The sequence below is a fragment of the Canis lupus genome, unplaced genomic scaffold, assembly GCF_048164855.1.
Source record: "Canis lupus baileyi unplaced genomic scaffold, mCanLup2.hap1 Scaffold_254, whole genome shotgun sequence".
In the NCBI taxonomy this organism is placed as follows: domain Eukaryota; kingdom Metazoa; phylum Chordata; class Mammalia; order Carnivora; family Canidae; genus Canis; species Canis lupus.
Window position 1 is genome coordinate 69171 of NW_027326502.1, and position 21782 is coordinate 90952.

Genomic DNA, 21782 nt, shown 5'->3' on the forward strand with positions numbered 1-21782 from the left:
ATCAGTACTATTGTAAATGTATTTTCTCTTCCTTATAATTTTCTTACTAATATTTTAATTTCTCTAGGTCACTTCATTATAAGAGTATGGTATATGATATGTATAACACACAAAATATGTTTCTATCGACTGTTCATGTCATTGATGAGGCTTCCAGTCAACAGCAGGTTATTAGTAGTTAAGTTTTTGGGAAGTCAAAGCTATATATAGATTTTTGACTTGCAGGAGGGTTGGTATCTCTAACTCTTGGGTTGTTCAAGGGTCAGCTGTAGATAGATACGTATGTATACATACACACACACACACATATATATACAGATATTCTTACATGGATATCTTATTATGCCTCATTGAAAATAACTGGACCAAAATTGGATTATTATACTTAAAGTCCCTTGCCTATTCCACACATTTTTATTTTTTCTGTTAATCACTATAAAGTTCCAGAAACCAACTTCATTTGCTATAAAAATTTGAAAATCATTAAGCAGGAATCACTTATTATTATAAGTAATTATCTTCGCTTCACTTAAAAATCAAATAATTTTGTGCATTTTTATTTTCTGAGGACTAGTGTAAGAGAAAGAAAATACAATGAAAATATAAAGTATAATTAGAAAACCATAATAGAGTTACCAAGCTCTTAATGCAGAAAGAATGGTTATTTGCATTTGAGCTATCATTATAGGTAGAAAATAATTTGGTTCTGTATTAAAATTATGACTGCTTGCATTGCAACTCAACAGTACTATTGTACACAAAACTTTAAATGTCTCTGCTAATGACAATGTTACTTTTCATAATTAAAAAAAGTCTAAATATGCCATATGCTTTCCGTATAAAAGGACGGCAAGCATTAAGTATGGAACTGTATGATATACCAAATTAATCTAATGTTTTATTGCTGACATCATTGTGAAGTATTCAAATAGTTCTATAAACTAGTGTATTTTCAAAATAAATAGCATACCTGTTTAAACTGAAATTTGAGCATATGTATTTATTTTCACGAGTCAAGTTTTTCTGACTAGAATCACTGAAAATTCATAGTTTTATGTTAAACAGATACTGAGCCAAGAACACTAAATAAATTTTCCCCTCCAGTGCTACAGCAAATCACTATTAATACTATTGCCTGTTAACATGAAGCAAAACAGATGTTATTCTCTACAATTGTATTCTGAATATAAGCAGACAAATGCATATTATAGTTTTAATAAGCTTGAATACAAGTCAACTTTCATGCTTTGTCAAACTTTCCAGCAATTCCTAAAATGTCAACCTTCAATACTCTGGAAAGCAAGTTTTATTTTATCTAGTAGTTAAGTATTATCTTTTATTTGGGGCCTCCCTCACTATAAATTTAATGGAATGACCAAAACTTCACAAATGCAGTAATGTAGTTGCTACTATCATACATGAAACTTCTCAGCTCACTTACCTCCTCCTCCTGTTTCTGAATAAATTTGTTCTGTTTGCATGTATAAAAGTTCATGTCACCACACTTATTAAAGAAGTCTGTGGTGCGTTGGAAAGAGCATTTGATCTGGAATTACATTATTTCCAAGACTACTTCTATCCCTTAGTAACATTTAACTGCCACAGTGCCTTGGTCACATCACCTGTAAAATGCTCATTACTGCTCTAACTCACCATATTTTGGGGGAATATCAAGTAAGATTACGTACGGAAAAGTCAAATATAAAGAAGTGTTGTTCACTAGAGAAGAAACAAACCTGCACCCTTTCTCTGCACTTAACAAAGTGGTAAACCAACCACTTGAAATTGGCCTCTTCTCAACCCCAGTAGAAAGATACCAGCAGCAAAATTGTGTGGATTCTAGCTAATGCTCGGGATGCCTCTTACTTAATAAAATAAATACAATTAAATTAAATTTTAAAAAATCCACCTCTTGCTCTTCCTCTCCATCTCTTGGCTCTATTAGTCAAGGTAATTCTGAAAGTCAGCCTGTAATCGACCTTTCATGTGGGGCCCTAATGTGTAGTGCCTTTGTTTGTACACGGTTCTCAAAGTTTCAGCCAGGGCCAGCAACTTTAGTATCCTGAAAACTTGTTAGAAATGCAAATAATTGACCCCACTCCAGACCTACCCCTGAATCAGAAACTCCCGTGTGGGGCCTAGCAGTGTGGGTTTGAACAAGTCCTCCAGGCGACTCTGATGCACGCTCACGTCTGAAAATCACTGCAGGTCGTCCCATCCTACCCATCTATGCATGGCACCTTGTCATAACTCGCAGGTGACTTTTCACCTCCCTCCTTCACAAAGCACCACGCGTCCCTCCTGCATCGAGCACGAGCACTGAATCGACAGCTCAGATTGAGGGGAGACCCAGGGCAGGAGCCCGAGCCCCAGGACGGGCCTCCGCCGGCCCCGTCCCACCGGCTCGCCTCGGGAGGCGTCAGGCGGGGGTTGGCGCAAACACGCCGCGGGCCGGCTCCTCGGCCGCCGTTACCTGCACGAGCGTCATCTGCGAGCCGAGCGCCAAGAGGATCTTCTCAGTCTTGGTGGGGTACGGGTTGTCACGGTGCTTGTAGAGCCACTGCTTCAGGGGCCGCGCCATGTCTTGCAGGGCCTGCCGCTTGTGCCTCACCTTCCCGCCGTTCTGCCTGGCCCTGAGCATCGGGGGAGGGGGAGGGGGAGGGGGGAGGGGGCGGCCCGGGTGAGCGGCGCCGCCCGGCCGCTGTCCCCGGGGCCCCGGGGCCCCCCGCGCCTGGACGCCTGGACGCCTGGACGCCTGGGCGCCGTAGGCCGCGCGGCCCGCTCTCGGGGGCGTCGGGCTCCGAGGGACGCGCCCGCCCCGCGCCCGCCAGCGGAGGTGAGGCAGGGACGGAGCCGCACTAACGCGCATCTCGCTTTGAAATGGCCTGCTTGCCGCCAGGGGCACGTGGCGGCAAGGACACTGTCTTGAAAGGCGGGAGAGCTTGGCCAGCGGCCAGCGCCTAGAGCTGGAGGGGACCGGACGGTTGTTAAGCGACCTGAGGGAAAATGGTATTTAGGCTCCGGATCTCGCAGCGGGGCCGGCCCCTCTCCCCCGCGCCCGCGCCCGCGCCCGCGCCCGCCCTAGGGATGGGCCCGGTCAGGGTGCTGCCAGCTCTCGAACGTTCCCGTGGGGAGCTCACGCCTGCCTCTCCCGCCTCTCGGGAGCTTCCCGAGCTCAACCACTGGACGGCGGGAATAGAGCAAGGGATGCTGGCGGTCCTGCAGCCCCCGCTCTTTCCCACGGAGCTATTTTCTTTGATCCTCTGGACAAAGGGGAAATTCTCCACGCAAGTGTTTGTGGAGGAAGGACGCAGAACCTTAACCCCCCCCCCCCCCCCACACACACACACCACCCCAGGGGCCTTTTCCCGACTGAAGGGAGACTTTAAAAGGTATGGAAAGCTCGGTCCCTGAGCAAAAAGCACGTTCAAAAAGGGAGGGAAGAGGCTGAAGCAGCGCGGAGCCCTAGGAGGCTTCGGCGCTGCGCTCCCCGGCGGCTCCGGGAGGTGTCGCCGCGCGCCGCGCCCTGCGGCTCCGGGACGGTCGCGCGCCTGCGCCGCAGCTTCCAGGACTTTCGCCTCCTGAAACACTTTGAAGTGCAACTCAACGCGAAAGGACTGGTAGTGATATTTCCACGAAACCTAATCTCTATTTCACTAACCAGCAACGCCGCAGAGCAAGCAGCTGATGCAATCTTTCAGGTGGAGACGGCCAGGACGGCCGCCCCTCTCCCGCGGGGCGCTCGGGGAGCCGCCGCGACGCCTCGGCAGCCGGAGGGAGCTGCCGGCCCACCCGCGAGTTCCCGCTCCGCAGCGGCCCCTCACCCCACCAAGCCGAAACCCGGCGCGGCAGGCCGGCCGCCTCCACCCCCCCCCCCCGCCCGGGCTCGCAGCGGGCCCCGCCGAGCCGCGCGCGCCCGCGCCCGCGCCCAGGGCGCCCCGCGCATTGGCGACCTTGCCAACACCTTCGAGGCAGCTCCGAGGCCCCGTCGCGACAGAAGATGGGGAAGGCCACGGGGCCGGCCTGACCCGGGACGCCCTGACCGCTTGGCCCTGCCCTGTTCCTTGGCATCGCGCTCAGCCCCCTCTGCCTAGCTCTCAGCCGCGTCTGCACCCGTGGGCCGGAGCGGGGCAGGCAGCCCCCACCCTGAGATGCAGGTATCGGGGCCCGAGGGGCCGTCCCAGGTGTTCTCACTTTCCAACAAGCCTCTTGTGAGCTGTCCTGATGAGCTGATTCCCCTATATTTCGAGAAACTAATGCTCGAGACCAGGGGCGGAGACCTTCCCTCCCGGGGACTCTGGGTCTCTAACCCAGGGGCCTGGCTGCCACTTGCACGCCCCGCGCCGCTCACCGCTCCCACTGTCCCGGCTGCAGGCGGGCGGGGGTCCCGGGAGGGTGCGCGTACCCAGTCCTCCGGTGTCTCAGGCCGAGGTTGTCCTTGAGGGGCGGGCCGTCCGGAATGCCCACCTCGGGGCGGGCGTGGGCACTGTCCAGGACGCCACCATAGGGCCGGCTGCCCCGTTCCCGCTCCGCAGCACCGCGGTCCTCAAAAAGCACGGCGCCGCTGAGCTTGTTGAAGACGATGGTGTTCATGGTGCGGGCTGGCAGGGGCGCGCCGCGCGGCCGCAGCGCCTCGAGGCCTGGCCGCCGGGAGCTCCGCAGGGCTCGGGTTCTAGACGAAGAAGATGCATCACGTTACTCGCTCAGTGCTCACGGCCCAACGCGTCCCGAGCCCCGGGCTTGGCCGAGGCTCTGGGCCCGGGAGCCGAGGGGAGGAGCGGGGCTGCGGCACCTGGACACGGGAATCCTTGCTCTCCCCACCTGGCTACACCGCTAACCCGCCAGCCTCCCCTCCCCCCCAACCCTGCTCGCTGGGGGGACAGGTCCCTACCCTCCTTCTGGCCCCCCGACATCGAGTTCCCAAGGAACCTCAACCAGGAATAATTTACCTGCGTTGGCAAAGGAAAGTAATTCCTAAACGAGTTCTTTTCTTGGTTTTAATCTGGAAGAACTGCAATCGGGTTAGCGGAGCCCGAGAGGCGCGGGGAGGGGGGTGTTGGTTCTTCAGGCACACGGAAGTCTAAAGCATCGCGGAGCTCCCACTCGGGTTAGAAGGAGGGATTGGAAGGAAGGGAAATTTGGGGGTAATATGAACGACTACATCTGCAAGTCCCGGTTAATGAGTCCCAGGCCACACTGGGATTCCGGGGATTTTCATGTTTTCTAGATCCTGGATGGTTTGGCTGAAACCCCTGCGTTCTAATTCTGGCTAAGGTCCCTGGGGGTAGGGGTGAGGGCAGGGAAAGTCAGCTCACTCCAGAGCTAGAAAGTTAAGTGGCGTCAGAGGCAAATGCACCACTTTGTGTCCCTCCCCCCCACCCCCGCCCGCTCCAGGACGCGCAGGGTCCCGGCGGGTCAAAGGCGCCGGAGACCCGGGCCTCCCGGAACCCGCTGTCAGTGCGGTCCTCTTCCTCAGCGCGGGTGTGAGCCTGGAGCTCGGAGCCCCTCCTCACTCGCCCCTCTCTGGAGCCTCGGGGAACCATTTCAGAGGTTGCATAGGTGTCAGGAGCGGAAGGAGGCATAGCGGTCCGCGCACCACCGAGCCTGCGGCTTCCATCCTTGGAAAAAGCTTGCAGCTCACCTCCGGGGTCGCGGCGGCCCCGAGCCTCTGGCCGCAGAGCGCCGGCCTCAGGTTCAAGCGCGCGCCGCGGCGGAGCAGTGGAGTTACCGCCCCCATCACCCCGCCTCGCGCCTCGGGGTAGCTCCTGTTTCTCCCCAGCCGCCTCCGCACTCCTGCCAGCCCCCCCTCACCCCGCCCCGCCCGGGCCGGGGCAGCCACCCCAACACCGCCAGATCTTCTGCCTCGCAGAGCGCCCACACTCGCCAACGCCCCCTAACCCCGCCCTCCCGCCGCCACAGCAGCGGCCACGCGCGACACTGAGGACCGTGACCACAAAGATTGAGAGACGGCTACCGTCAGGATTCCTGGGGAGGTGCAGCCAGCCTTCTGCGGAGTGCTCAGTGCACTATAAGGCTGAGTCCTCCCGCGCAGGCAGGTACGTGTCTGGAGTGTGCCCACAGCCTCGGCGAAAAGTGTCCAAGCAAATTTCCGTGCTTGCAGCCCCTGTTCTAAGGTCAGGACTAGCCTTGGTGGTGGTGGTGGTGGTTTTTTGTTTTTTTTTTTCTTTTTTAAATCAGTGCGCGTAGTGCTTTGCGTTCACGCTGAGATGTTTGTCCAACACACCCTTTCCCACTCCGACTGTGTCTCTCCGCCCCGTGGTCCCATAGTCAACGGCGAGTTTTTCCAGGCGACTCCGCCGTGAGGTTTGCCACCCCGGACCTTTTCCTGGCTGTCCCAAGCCCACGCAGAGGTCGCAGCCACAGACACCCGGCGCAGTCTGGGTCTGCAGGCTGCAGGCGAGTTGGGAGGGGGCTGCAAGGGTCCGAGAGCCGGGTCCGGAAGCGAGGGGTTCGGGGCGTGGGGCGTGGGAAGCGCAGCTGCCGGCCCTCACCCGGCGCCCAAGCGCAGTCCCCAGCGCCCCTTTCTGCTCCTGCACCCCCCACTTCCCCTTGCCCTGCCTCGCTCCAAACTGTCGCTTGGGGAGCTCCCTGCGTGTGGAACTACCGCACCCGACGCCCGCGAACAACTGTAAAGCCGCGCAGGAGCGGCCACCCCGGGGCGCGGACCTCGAAGCGGGGTGGGGGCAGGGCGGGGAGAGCCGAGGGCAGGAGGCAGAGGGAACGCGCCCCCCCCCCCCGGAGCCAGGGCGAGCCGCGCGTCCCCCGGCGCCGAGCACGACGCGCGACCCGAGGGCTGTACCTGTGGCGGTGCGGCCGGCGGCCGGCGGCAGGGCGGCTGGCTCTCCCGCGTCGAGGCTAGGCGCGCTCCCATCCCCGCCGCATGTTCTCGGCGCGGGCTCCAGCGCGCTCACCGCAGCCACCGCCGTCCTCTCGGCTTTATTTACGCAGACGGGCGCGCGCGGCCCGGGCACAGGAATACCGAGGCCTTCTCATGTTTCTTGACTGCGCGGCCCAGCCGGCGAACATCCTGCGGGCGCGGTATCCACGTTCCCGGGCCGGCGAGAGGAAGCCTCAGCACCCTCCCGGCCGCGGGGACTGCCGTTAACCTCGCAGACGAGCCGCCGCTGTAGGCGCCGCCGGGGAGGCCCCCCCGGCCCCCCTCCCCCCCCGCTCGCCGGGTCCTCCCCAGCGGGGCCCGGCTCTCAGATCCACCGGCCCCGCAGGCGCAGAGCAAAAGGGGCTATTTCCTTCACACTTAAGGGAGAAATTGGAGAAGCCGCAAGTAGCGCTCGGCTCGGGCTCCGGGAGCTGAGAGACTGCGGTGCAAATCCCGCGTCTTAGCTGGCCCGAGAGCCGGAAATTTAGCCACGCGCGGCCAGCAGGAGAGTGCGCTGCGATGCGCCCTTCATTTGCTTCGCGATTAGCGGGAGAGAAGTTAGAGCTCAGGTTTGTGCCTCTAACGTGCGAGCATATCACGGGAGGTGCTTGCGCCCCGGGAGCTTCTTTTCTGGTGTCACCGGGCTTCTGAGGTCCGGGTTGTCTGGGATCCAGGCGCACGTCCCGCGTCCGAGGCCAGGGCTGGAGAGGCTGCGCTCGCCGTGGACACAGGGGTGGAGGGAGGCAAGGCTGGGGCGAGGCGAGCCCAGGTGCCCAGCCCACGGTGACCCAGGTAGAAAGAGAGGGCGAGCCCAGGGCCAGGGACCTGCATGGAGGAAAGGGCATGGAACTTGGAAGAATCCCGAGCTGGGACACAGTGCAAGGAGTCAGAATGCCTCTCAGATTCCCTTATTGACGATAGTTCTCTTCCCACCATCACCCTAAATATAAGAGTAGCGAAAGCTGTAATTTGGGTGCAACGGTGAAGCTCAGAGCTTCTGGCAGCCTTGAATATCCTCCAGGCGCCGAGCACGAAGCCGCCCGCGTACTCGCCGCGGGCCTTGCCGCCGCAGCGACACCTTCATCTTTTTGTAAGAGCGAAAGTAGATTTTCCCAAACCTGAAAGTTATGACATCATTATTCTTTTCTCCTTAAAGGTGGCTGGTCAGCTCTGGGGCAGAGGCCCACCTAAGCATCTTCCTTTTATGGCCCTGGAAGTGGTTAAATATATCTCTATATTAAAGCTACTATTTCCAAGACTAATCACACCTTCGAATTTTCCATTATGTTATCTCCCAAAATACGCGATGGCAAACCCGGCAGTGGCACAATCTAAAGCAGAACAGGACGAAGGTTTAAGTTTTTGCGCGTTAGGCAGATAAATATTATCATTTGAGCACATTCCCCCCTGTCCTTGTTTTCCCTTCATGTATAATTTGAGGTTGGAACGTTAGCATTTTGTCATTGGCGCCGCACTTGACTTGCTGAAGTGTGAATTCAATATACACATCGGTCTACAGAACTCGCTGTGGGATTTAAAGTCCCATCATAAAATTTCAGCCACAGACTTGCAGCGAATAAGTTTCACAATTGATAAATTGATAATTCACAGGAAGAAAGAGAGGGATTCTCTCCTATGGCTCTATGATGGTGGTCACCAGTCATTATAATGAAATCAGCTGTAAAACGCCCCTCTGACATCTATTTTGGCCAGCTGTGCTGTGTAAAGCAACAAGCATGTACTTGGTTGCTTGTAATTTCATTGTACAGTACTGAGTTAGGGAGTAGTATATACTGCATTTTGTTGTTTTAGTCTTAACTGCATTTACACAATTTTAAAATGCACTTAGAGGACTTTCATCTTAGATATATTTACGTATAAGATTTGTTTTCTTAAAATGTGATATAAAATATACAGCAAAATAATCTTTGTGTGAAACATTTTTTATTTGGTATAGGAATAAATATACACACCTTTGTCTTAAGTCACTGAAAAAGTATTGCAGAATTATTTTAGATTATAGTTTAGTAATTAGAATCCATTTTAAAATGAAAAAAAAAACAGTGAAGGGTTGGTTTTTAAATGAAATCATATGGAGGATCCCTCCATAATATACAAATGGGCATGTGTTTTCTGATAGACCAAAATTTTTATTTTTGCAAGTTTCATCCTCTGTGCAAGAATAAAGTTTCTTCTTTATTTTAACCCACAGTTCAGACACAGTTATCATTATATTAAATTCCACCTCTTCTGAAGATGAATTTTACTGAGCTTCTAATGCTATGTTGTAATCTCAGCATATGAAATGCTGCATTATAATCCTCAGAAGCAAACCTTCAAGTTTTAGAAAACATATCAGAAGACCTAAGAGAATATGTAGTTTGTGGGAGATGGCCATGTGCAGGTGAAAGAAAAAACAGCTTAGGCCGGAAGTCAGAAAATTTGAGTCCTAATCTTAATTTTGGTTAGTTTGATCTTGGTTTAGCCTGAACTTACTAAAGCATAAAAGATGAAGCTATTAAGTTTTCCACAAATTTGCCATATGCTATTATTAAGATTTTTTTTTTAATGTGAAAGCAATATATTACTACTGCTAAAGCTAGAAAAATGTTAAGTAACAACATTTGGCAGAAATCTTGATTCATTCTGTTAGACCTAGAGTGTCATTATAAACATAAGCAATTTTCACTTTCTAATAAAAAAAAAGCCTTCATTTTAAGCATTTTGGTATTTTACCAAGGAGCCTGACAGTTCAGAACAAATATTGATTAAAGTTTTTGAAAATAAGGATTGCTTTTAAACTCTTTTTTTCTAGTTATTACTTATAGGCAATGATATAAATTACAAAGCCAGGGAATGACTGTCACTTCCCGTCCAAATGTTATAAAATAGTAAATTTATGAACAAATAGCAGGTTCACCTCACACTTGGCCAGTGTGACTTGTAGAGATACATGTCGAAGTGCATAAGGGAAACAGCGAAGCCCATAGTGAAAGCCACAGCTGCAGAAACGTGGTGGGTGAGCCAGCAGAAATGGGAGCCTCCAAATTTCTCACAAGGCATTTTTTGCTTTGTTTATGATTTAATTTTAATTGCATAAATAATGCAGGATAAATTCTCTCTGAGAGGGCCTTCTCCATAAATTCACTCACAGCCAAGGAACAGAGTACAAGTGAAAGTTCCTCGTCAGCCAGCTCCACCCAGTCACGTTCCTGGGTAGCAACCACCAAGAGGTGGCCACTGCTGATTTGATGTGCAGCCTTTGGCTCCTTCTTCTCTGGGTTCACATACATGAATGCAAGCAAATCATCATAGTTTCGCTTTCTGACCTTTTGAAATAAATGAGACCATAACTTATGCCCTTATATAAACATACACAGACACACAGAATTAAACTAAAACTCGCTTTTTCATTCGATTTCATAGAGAACTTTCATATTAGGACATATACATGTAATTCCGTATTTTTAAGTCTTACATGATGCTCCATAATCCATTTAGTCATTCTCCATCATCATTTCTGCCTTTTCAATTCTCACTATAATAAACATTAAACACCTTTGTTGGACTATTTCTGCACAAGTGTAAGCATGTTTCTAGGAATCGCTATACAGATGTGAAATTCCTGGGTTGAAGGAGACATGATTTAAAAATTTTGATAGATATTTCCTAATTTCCCTCCAATCTATGCCCCTAAAGTCCCCGTTTGCTGACGTGCTACATAGCATTTCATATATTTGGACATCATAATGTTTGCCAGTCTGATGAGTAAAATAGTGTCTTATTGTGTGAGAAGATTTTCATTTGTTTATAAGCCATTTGTATTTCTTAATTAAAGAAACTTGCTTATAATTTTATTAGATGCCTTGTTAATTTTATAAAGATCCTTTATAAATCATTTTTCCATGATATATATGTTTTATATAGTGCAAATATGTTACCTGGTCTGACATCTGCCTTTTGCCTATTTTGATTTTGCCTTATAGGGGGTTTAAAGGTGAATATAGGTCAATAGGTCTGCATTTTCCTTTATGAATTCTTGGTTTTGTGTCTTCCTTACAATTTTGTGTCTGTATTTTGTGTTTTTATTTTCTTCTAATGGTTTTAAAAAATTATTTTCACTTGGCTCTTTAATCCTCTTGGAATTAATCTGTATATGTTGTGAGGTGGAAATCTAACTTGATTCTTTTCTCTTCTTCAGTTGAATAGCTAGTTATTCCTGTGGTGTCCCTTAAAGAGTTTTCCCCCACTGATTTGAAATTCCTTTTCTGGTGTACATGGCGAATTCCTTTCCAATGTAGATTGGTCTAAGAGATGTTGCAAAACACCCAAAAGGCTGTAATAAATTTAATCTTCAAAATTTTAAAACCATCTTGCGCTCCAAAGACTTCCAATATTATTCTGTTTCTAATTTCAGAGCATGTCAAGTATCGAAATAGTAATATGCATGGCCTGGTTATGGTTCTAATTTAGAAGGCTAATTCAACACTGTTCTAGGACGAAGCTGCCTTTTATTTTGTCGTGTCCTGCTCGAAGCAGGAGAGCAGTTTCGGGCAGCCATAGTCTCCAGAGTAGAGGACGGCTGTACAGAGCTTTTCAAATGCATCACATAACCAAGTGGTAACTGACCACCAGCAATATAAGGTTATTTGTAAAAGTGATGAGTCCCTGCCATCCATCATTTGAAAAAGTAAAATGCATCTTTTTTTTTTCTTGCTCAATACTTAATGGAATGCGAATTACTTTTTTTTTTTTTTTTCACAAAGCAACCAGTCAATATGAGAACCTTCAATCTGCTTGCATATTAGTCGAATTCACTCTGGACAAACATGCAAATATTTTGTTGCCAACACTCCTCAAAACGTTAGCTACATAAAAAGTACAGAAATACAAATAATGAACAGTCAGTAGAGCTGAGATCCAGGTGGGTTAATGTTCTTCTTCTACTTCCCAGAGCTTGAGACAGGGCCTGAAGTAACCGTGAAGCACTAACACTTCATCTTTTCGTTTCATTCCAAAATATCTTCGGTAGCCACCAATAATCACAGAGTCTCTACTCCATTATACACATGAAAATATACTATATTGTGGAATCTTGAGGTGAAATCTGGAGAACGTTTTGTCCTCAAAATGTGCATTGAAATACAAGAATTTCTCCCAGGAGACTATTCTATCTTGAAAATCAATTTGCTTGCATATCAAAACGTGGCCATTTAAATATAGTGAAGACTTTTGATCACCAGCTAGTATGACTCTATGTTTGGAACCAAATGGACTTCAGGTACTCAATAGAGTTTTAAGATGCAATTACTCTATGTACTTCATGCTGTATCAAGCTTTTGGCTGACCCCACCACCCCATCCATCCTCCCTGCTTTCATTTTTATTCTGTTTTCATGTATGTGTGGTTTATTTGAATAAATTCACCAAAGGAATGCGTGTGAGCAAAAGTGATGTATTCAACTTTTGCTTAATCTGCTTAAAAAGAAATTGCTTGTCTTCTTTAACTCTTCCCTGTTACCAAGGGCTGGAACACGGATGTGACAGTGACCCACATCTATTGATCAGATAACAACTCAAAGAACAGCAGAGAGTCACAAGATGAAAGGAACCTGGGGCTTTGAATGGACCACATGGATGAGAGCTTCCGGGCTTGGGCTCAGATAACTCTTTCTGGGAATGGCTGGACAGTAAATGTGTGAGGTTTTGTGGGTCATAAGTTCCCCGTTCAACTCTGCCACTGCAGTGTGAAAGCAGCTGTAGATAATGCTTGAGTATGAATGAGTCAATGAATGAGTGTTGCTGTGTTGCTGTAAAACTATTTAATGGACACCGAAGATTGAGCTTTATGTAATTTTCATGTGCAACACAATATACTTCCCTTGACTTTTTTTTTTCCAGTCATTTAAATATGTACAAACTGTTCTTACCTCAGGAACAGAAACAGACAGCAGGCTAGATTTGACGGGAGGTTGATTTTGCTGGCCCCCCGCACCTGGGCTATTCAGCTCTGGACTCTTATGAGGGACCAATAGACTTCCCCTTCTTGAAGTCACAGTACTTTGGGGTTTCTTGACAAAGGGAACTTAGCCTATATGCTCCATAATGCACACCTGTACAAAGTTACCGCCAGCGGGCTTAAGCAAAGCACTTTTAGATGACTGGAGGCTTTCCCAAACAGAGGGAACTCAAAAGATGTCAAGAAAGCATGCTTTCTCCCCTCTCCTCCTGAGAATGTGTTAAATATGTTTAGAGAATCAGCCTAATTATTTTCACAATATTTTTAATGCTGTTCTTTTTGTATTTTAACCCCCTTTAAAAAAAAAGTATTGACATACCTTTAGACACGGTATTGTTTGGGTTTTGATGCTTATGTTTTTTTTAAGTCATGGAAAAATGGTGATTAATTTATAAGGATTACTGTTTTCTAGCTCACTTCCTCCTGCCTCTCCCCCAAACCCCACAAAATTCAAACTATTTTTTCCATTGTTTTCTTTTAAAATAATCAACAGTAAACATTTATGGGACACCTGCATGCAAAATCCTGTGCCAAGAACTGCATTGAATTTGATTTAAAAGACATGATCCTTGCCTAGCTTAGAAACTTGTTAAGAAAGCCCCAGAAAACAAACATACCTCATCTAAAATGTTCTAAGGTGTCTGATATAAAGATTGCTTGAATCCAGTAAATCTGTAAATCATCTGTAGAAATTGCATGAGGGAGCATAAAGACGATAGAAGGGCCATTTTATGTGTCTGCTAAAAATTTTGTAACCATATTACCAACATCCTTCCTGAAAACATGCAAAAAGATCATTATTTCAGAAATTTGAGCCTGATTGAAAAACAGCATTTTCACCTCTTACATCAGACATTTTCAAGTTTTATGCCAAAAACCTCTGGGTTTCAAGAGAGATTTTTAGGGCTTCCATTGGAAAAAAAAAAAAAACAGCAAGAGTAAACACAGGAGTTGTTAGCTCATCTTTCCTGGTCCAGGCCTTCCTGAAACCTGCCTCTGGTCCTCCACCTTTACACTCTTTTGGAAAACTCTTGAAGGGAGAGGGGGTTTGGAAGAGACAAGTTTTGAGAATAAACTTGTCATATGTGGCAGTGAGGTAATTCTTGAGAGAGAAGCCTCTACCTCTCTCCTAAGACCAATTCTTGCCCAAGTGTCTCGGCTCCAGACTACCCCGGCAGGCAACTTATTGGGGTGGAGTGGTGGGGTGGAGCAGTTGGGCCTTCACCTAGAACTATACAGTGATCCTAAGTAATTAGCTATCTGTTTGTTTTGATATTCATTGATCTTTGCTAAGTGTGCTTTGATGTTGTCAGCTACTACAAATCCTGTTTTAGAAGGGAGTGTGGGCTATACAAGAAAGGGAAAAGGAAAAAAGGTGTTTATGCCAATGAATTGTGCAATTTAAATAGCCCAAAGTCTAGGATAAGAGAAGCCCTGTAATATCCAAATATCACAGTTTTTTTTTTCTTGGACCTGCAGTAGCGGTCAGCTCAAGACAGAATGTCCTAATGCTGCTCTTCTGGACTCTTATAAATGGGGACATAGTTATGGAATAAAAAAATTTACATCACATGCACATGGCACTTACTACATGCCCATGTACCATCGTAGGCACTTAACTCATGTCATTCTCACAGCCATCCTTTGGGGTAAGCACCTATTAGTGCCCATTTTGTAGAAGAGGACGCCTAGGCCTAGAATTGCCCTAAGTCACGGGTTGATCACTGTTGGAGTTAGGATTTGAATGCCGTCAGGCAGGTGCCAGAGCTCATTTGCTGAATCACCTAATTCTGACTAACCGCCTCTCTGAAGGTACACTGGAAGGGTAGAGAGAAAGAACGTTACTTGACTGCATCATTGTAGGCACAGCTAAATACGTGGTTGCACACCTTTTGGCTCCTCATGCAGCAGCAGGAAATTTGACACCAGTGTGTTTGCTTTCCTTTCTGTATGTGACCTTGGTGGGGAGCAGATAGACTCTCAGTGTCACCCAGAATGTGCTGACTTCCCACAGCTCCGACATCATTGCAAAAGGCTGTACTTCCTGTTAAATTTCATGTGTGTGTTCACACTCAAAAGCTAATAACTGCTGACTCTTCTGTGGGTTCTCTCAATCTGGAGAACATCCTTCCTACCAGGCGGTGAAGTGGTTCAGCAATGAAAAACAACATACTTTGGAACACCCCCAGCGATCTGGAAATGTTGCTCTGTTATAGGAATAGACACAGCATGATTGTAAGTGGCATATCCCAAGTGGGGTGAAAACCAGTCGTTTGACTGAGAGGCCTAAAGAGATGATAGTGGCTCCTACAACTTCATGAATTTCTTGCTGTTTTGTCTTGTCTTGTTTTGTTTTGTCTTGTTTTTGTTTGGGATAGCTTCTAGGCCTCCCTCTAATATTCGTGTAGTCCAAGGCAAAAGTACAAATGGACGCCTACACACCATATGTCTAAATATTTAAAAGTTACAAATCAAGCTAAAAACACTGTTAAATAAAATATGTCACATCCCTCTACCTTGACAACTATACTATCATGATGAAAAATCAAAAACTATTTAAAGTTATGATTTTTCTTTGAAAAATATTGAAGACAAGTTGGTTTAATTGTTACTGCACATGTCTGGATGTTTTGTTGTTGGACTAGCAATGTTAAATGAGTAATAAAATGAAAGAGACACAATTTGTAATTTATTATGTATTTATTTAGTTAAATTTATTTTCCTTGTCTTCATTTCAGTAAAGATCACTGTGTTATTATGATCGATATGCTCTCATAACTTGTGTTCTGAAGGAATTCAAATAAAAAGTAATTCTACTAAAAGTGTCCAAGATATATTGAATATATGAAATAAGTGAATATATTTTCATCAAGAATGTACATTAAAGCAAATATAGAAAATTTTAGGTTTAAAGTTATTTTAATATAGTTTATATATTTTTAATATATATTGTTATGAAGTGCTATTTCATTCTAAAACATTATATGTAACATTCAAATAGAAAAGAAAAATTAATAATTAATGAATATAGGATTTTAAATAAAGCTGAAATTTTATTTAATATTTTGGAAAATTAATTTAGAATATTCCATATAAATAAAATTATCTGTTCATGCTAGTGTTCAAGGCATAGCTGGTTGTCAGTGTAAAGTATTGATATCTGATTTCATGAATGACAGTCTAGATCTACACACTTATCAATCTTTAAGTGTTATAAATTGTTTAATATTGCAAAATGTTCTGTCACTGCCAGGTGCAACCACTGCAAAGATTTGCTAAACATTGAATATCTTGTATTGGAGAAGCAAGAAAGTGATGCCAGGCACTTCTGGAAAACAAATACTATATGAAGCAAGGCTAGATTGCATTCAGAGGATTTGCTGAGTTGATTAACTTATCTTTTCTCTCTGCTCTTGAAAGAAATGCTCACCTCTAATGTTCTTAGCAGGATAACCAAAACCTTTCCAATATTTGGAAGTGATTACCTTTTATCCTCAGGTTATACAACAAACAATGTGTAGAAGAATTCCTATGGGCCCTGAATGGTATTGGTCACAACAGCAGATTTTTTGGTTTAAAGTCATTCTAATGAGTGCTAAGTCCTATACAACAGAGGCACTGTGTGCTCTTTAATATAGTTACCTGCACACATGTGTGTGATGTAGGTACTTTCAAAGAAAGGTTCAGGACAGTGGCCCCTTGCCTGGGTCTAAGGGTGATACTGGTTGTTTCGAGTGCTTTTAAATTTTTTGCATTTATTTACGTACTGATTAACTGACTTCTAAAAAATTTATTAAACTTGGGTTCTCTGATGAATCAAAATGAAATCACACTTACTGAATAATTCCCATGAGTTTATCCTCTGATGAGCCTACAATGATTAATGCATGTGACAACACCTGAAGTGACAGAAAGGAGTGTCATTTTTAACAGGGCAACATACATTTTTAAGAGGGGCAATTATTACAGAGCCGTTCTTAGGAAACAATATTTTCACTGAGGGTCAGGGGATTATACACTTGAGCGAAGTCAGCTTTTCTGTTTTTTTTTTTTTTTAAAGATTTTATTTATTTATTCATGATAGTCACAGAGAGAGAGAGAGAGAGGCAGAGACACAGGCAGAGGGAGTAGCAGGCTCCATGCACCGGGAGCCCGACGTGGGATCCGATCCCGGGTCTCCAGGATCGCGCCCTGGGCCAAAGGCAGGCGCCAAACCGCTGCGCCACCCAGGGATCCCGCGAAGTCAGCTTTGCAAATTATTTCCCTTAAGATGAATGAGGAGACAGCTGATTATGGGCACTGCATATGGCTACTACCACTTACCAGCCTTATTCACAGGCAATCATGAGCTCCACAAAATGCTTTTTATTTCCTTCAACACCATGTTTTTCAACATGTAGCTTGTGAACTGCCTTAAGCAGGGGTACTTGTTAAAAATGCACATTCCAGATCCCAACTATACATGCTGAAAGTCAGGTTTCCTGGGCTTAGGCCCTATGGCAATGCTAACACAGATGTTTCTCAAACCATACTTAGGGAAAAAATTGATTTAGGGCAGTGGCGCTTAAGCTTTTTAAATTATACACCCTGATTAGTAAAAAATATTTTGGGCAGACGTCTCTAATATATAATCATGTATTTGTAAATAGTCTATGTGCACTATTGTCCTATTATATCATGTTAATTCTAAAACACAAAAAAAAATTTTTTTAAAGGCAAAGGTAAGTAATATTTTTAAAATATCTTTTTCTCTCAGTGAAACAAAAATATTTTTTGCTTCCAGCAAAATATAATTGTTAATAAGTAAATATATATTAATATGATCAACAGGTTTTAGTGAAAGTTTTATAATTTGAATTGCTTCATAATTAAAAAAATCTTGGCTTAATAATAATTTAAAAGTTGGGGCTCAAGTTCAGGTTAATTAGAGACTTGTTTTTCATGTCATCTCAAAAAAAGATACTTCAAGACAAGACAGATTCACACAGAATAGGTCAATTTCAGACCACATTTACCATTTGTTTTCGGCCCACCCACAATTAAAAGAAGAGTTTGCTTAAAATTATGCTTACAAGTCTTTGGGGATCCCTGGGTGGCTCAGCGGTTTAGCACCGGCCTAGGGTGTGATCCTGGAGTCCCAGGATCGATTCCTACATCAGGCTTCCTGCATGGAGCTTGCTTCTCCCTTTGCTTGTGTCTCTGTCTCTCTCTGTGTCTCTCATGAATAAATAAATAAAATCTTTTAAAAAAAATTATGCTTACAAGTCTTCCTTGATATCAATCAGTTCTTATAAATTAATCACATGTTGCATTTTTATTTTCAACAACTGACTTTAATAATTCGCTTAAACTCTTTGAGAAATTTTTAAAAAGATGTGAAAATTTCTGTTTTCAAGTTTTTAAAGTGTGATCGGAGTTTCAATAGGCAATACAAGTCATTTTAAGGAGCAAAATCACACAATGGTGGGTACACTTGTAAATCATGAGTGTCTTTTGGAAAACAGTTACTTTCTCAATTATTGTTAAATGTCATCTTTACCTGAAGGGGGCAGATGAAGAGTGTTTTATGCTTTTTGTTCTTAAATAACAGCTAAGGTAGATTCCCATTGAAAGTCATATCCTCAAGAAGATAAACAAATGACCATGGCTTTTAAAGCTGAAGTTTCAGAGTTGTAAAGGAAATGGTGAAAATGATGAGGCTGCCAAGAAGTGAGCATAAGCTAGATATTGGGAGACCTGTGTTTTATGTCCACTGCTTTCATTTGTATCCCATAAAAAAAGAGCAGTCATGGATGCTAATTGCTGACATTGCCAATTCACTGTGGGAAGGGTATGGAGGCCTCTGGGATAATTGGGTGCGTAGTGGAATTCTTTACTGTGAGGGAGAATAGTAACAATAGCAAGAGCTCATAATTATGGAACCCTTAGGTGCCAGGCACTGTCCAGGGTTTTATATGAATCACTTCATTTCTTACACAATGTCCTGGCACAGTCCTAGAATCAGGTTTTTCTGGATGAGGAATCTGAGTTCAAGGTCATATAGCTACTAAATAATGGAGCCAGGAGTCTGGCATGTTAGGGATTTCATTTGTGGATCTGGGGATTTAAAATGCAGGCCTGGCCCTGGACCTACGATTATGACTCAACTCTGACTTCCCAGTAAGATGGAGGAGGTACTAGAGGGTGCCTGGGGGGCTGAATGCTACACACTCAGGAAACCGACCAATCTCCTGTGGAAGGTGCCCTCTGCAATCTTAAATCTGCAAATAGAGCAGAGGCTAAAATAGCTGATCTTGTCAGCTGATCTTGTGGAGCATTGATTTCCTGAAGACTACAGCCTTCTTTTTTTTTTTTTTTTTTTTTGACTACAGCCTTCTTGGCAGGATTTCCCCGGTTGTTTTGGATCTCATTTACTTCAGAATGTGTTTCTTTAATTTCTGTGACATATAGAGATGCAATATTAGTGGCTGGGGCAATTTCTTGCCCCATTATAAATATTAGTTTATGTTTTCTTGGAGGGCTTCCTCTGATTGAGTCAATACTTTAGCATCCATTCTATTCCAGGCATTGTGCTTGATTCTTGAGATACAGTGGTTTCAAAAATCTGTCCCTTGCCCTCAGTCTAGACAGAAAGAGGTAAGTGGGTAGGTAGTTAATATAGCACGTTGAGATTGTTTTTAGGGCTAAAACAGCGTGCAGAGACTTGGAAAGACAGAAAGTTTCCCAAAGGGATGATTTGAAGATAGCTAGGTGGAGAGGTACGGGCTGCAGAGACTTCATTCACGTGTGTATCATCATACTTCAAAATAGGTATCATGTGCTTCCTATCTCTTTCCTCACTTCTGTCCTTGCCCAATACCCTCTTCACAGATTTCCTTTCATTGTTCTTCTGTTTTTAATTCCTTTCTTCCTTTAAAACAGAATCACTTTCTTATGTTCAGAAGTATATTATTAGCAATAAACAAAAGGAGATGAGCAAATCTTCACCAATAGTCCTTACCGAAGATTAAGAGTTCTCTGTTTAAAGTCATTGAAAATTATTGCAGTAATCAGTGTGAGGTACCAGAGAGGTCTAAAATTCTAAGGGCATTAAATCATGGGCACTCCCACCCTCAGTGTTTAATTCTTATAGTTTTTAAACCACACACACACACACACACACACACAATCTTATTGTTACAAACACTGCTACCTTGAGAAAGCTAGAAAATAAGATAAGCAAAAATTAAGAAAAGAAAAGCACTATATTCCCACCATTGGAGATTATCTTTAATATCTTTTTGATTTGCTTTCAGATACTTTTTTATATATGGATGTATTTTTATAAAAAATGAAATGATTGCAAAGCAAGTTGTTTTGTATCTTGGTTTTCTAATGATCTTTCCCTTTGTGAGTCAAAATTTTAATCTTATCTAATAGTCTATCTTGAATCAGATTTTCTCAATTATCTTCATAATACCATTTAGAGCTAGTAGGTCCTACGTGTTGAATCTAGCTTTTATGGCTCTTGGTTTTCTTATATTCTAGCATCATCCTTAATTTTTTCCTCCATTGTACACTGACTTGTTGAACAGATCCGACCAAGGACCCCAACAGAATGATTTGTCTTGGTTTTGTCTGGGCGTCTTCTGGTGCTATCATTGAACTTCCCCCATCCACACTATTTTCTTATGCTGAAAGTTTGGTTTAAACTTCTGCTCAAAAAAAAATAAAAAAATAAAAAAATAAAAAAATAAACTTCTGCTCAGGTTATGTTAAACATTTTGGCTAGAATATGCCACAGGTGACAGTTTGTGTTTTTTTGTGTGTCACATCAGGAGACATAATGTTTGATGGCTCCACCATTCAGGGGGCTAAATTTGAGCACTGGATTCGGGTGTTGAAAATCTGGTCGCTTTGTGAACGTACACTTATGTTTTTCTCCTGTGACTAGAAAGAAATCTTTAGTATTGCTTTGGCACTTTATAACAGTTAGATTCCCCATAAAACATGCACTTAATGCTTTTTAACACTACTTGACAACCCTTGCCTAGGTCAATAATTTCATTAGGGATCAACAATGATTAAAATCTAATTCAATCCTTCCTTTTCTCTTAGTAGGTAATACTTTTCTATGAAATAACACTTTCTTTCATCAAGTGGTGTTGTTTTGTTTTGTTTTGGTTTGGTTACTCTGTAATATAGTCTAACTGGGGCAGCAAAATAAATGTTTAATATTCCCCATTAGATACATGTTTTCAAAGGAAAAAACTTACTTAATAACTGCCTCAAATGGTGACATCTGGTGAGGAGGGCTTCTTTTTTCAGTATCATTCTCTATTCATGGATTTTCACTGATTCAATCAATGTTCCTATATCCTTGAAACATTTCTGGTCTAAAAAGTTTTAAGTTGAGTAATTCAGTATCAGTTGTTTTACACTGAAGTGCTACTTAAGAGAAACAGATACAGCCAATTCTACAATTTTATGAATATTTTGAAAAAATGAGATTGACAAGATGGTGAAAATCCCTTTCATTACACATGACGAGCCACCTGGCTCAGAGTATGCCCTTCCCCGGTTGCAGTGTGTGAAGTTCAGTCTGTCAGCCTCACAAGATGAAAATGAATTTACTCTTGGAAAAATGGATTTACAAGGCTGAAAGGGAGGCACCATTTCACTAACTGTTCTCTTGTACCATAGGCAAGATAAGATGTCTCTATTTAGAGAATTTTTCTTTTTTATTTCACAATGCAGATATGGAACTTCAGATTTTTTCTTACCCATTTTAAAAAAATGAGTTGATAAACAGCTGACTACTGGCTTAGTGGTGCAGCTCATCACATAGCACATACATTGGAAAGAGGTATATATTTATTTGCTTGTT

General features: G+C 44.3%; 1 protein-coding gene across 9 annotated transcripts in view; it reads right to left on the bottom strand.

Moving 5' to 3' along the window:
* LOC140629781 (homeobox protein Mohawk-like) overlaps window positions 1-7138 on the bottom strand; it is a 70105-nt gene extending 62967 nt beyond the window's left edge. For 2 of the 9 annotated variants that reach the window (XM_072819346.1, XM_072819342.1), the window contains exons 1-3: window positions 4950-5376; window positions 4352-4672; window positions 2474-2633 (exon numbers count right to left, since the gene is read on the bottom strand). In XM_072819346.1, coding sequence (XP_072675447.1) covers window positions 2474-2633; window positions 4352-4593 — 402 coding nt within the window. In that variant the 5' untranslated portion in view covers window positions 4594-4672; window positions 4950-5376. Of the gene's footprint in view, window positions 1-2473; window positions 2634-4351; window positions 4673-4949; window positions 5377-5641; window positions 5761-5974; window positions 6489-6820 lie in introns of those variants that run through there. The other 7 variants (XM_072819348.1, XM_072819349.1, XM_072819343.1 and 4 more) reach the window with 6 other exon arrangements.
* Window positions 7139-21782: the final 14644 nt, after the last annotated feature.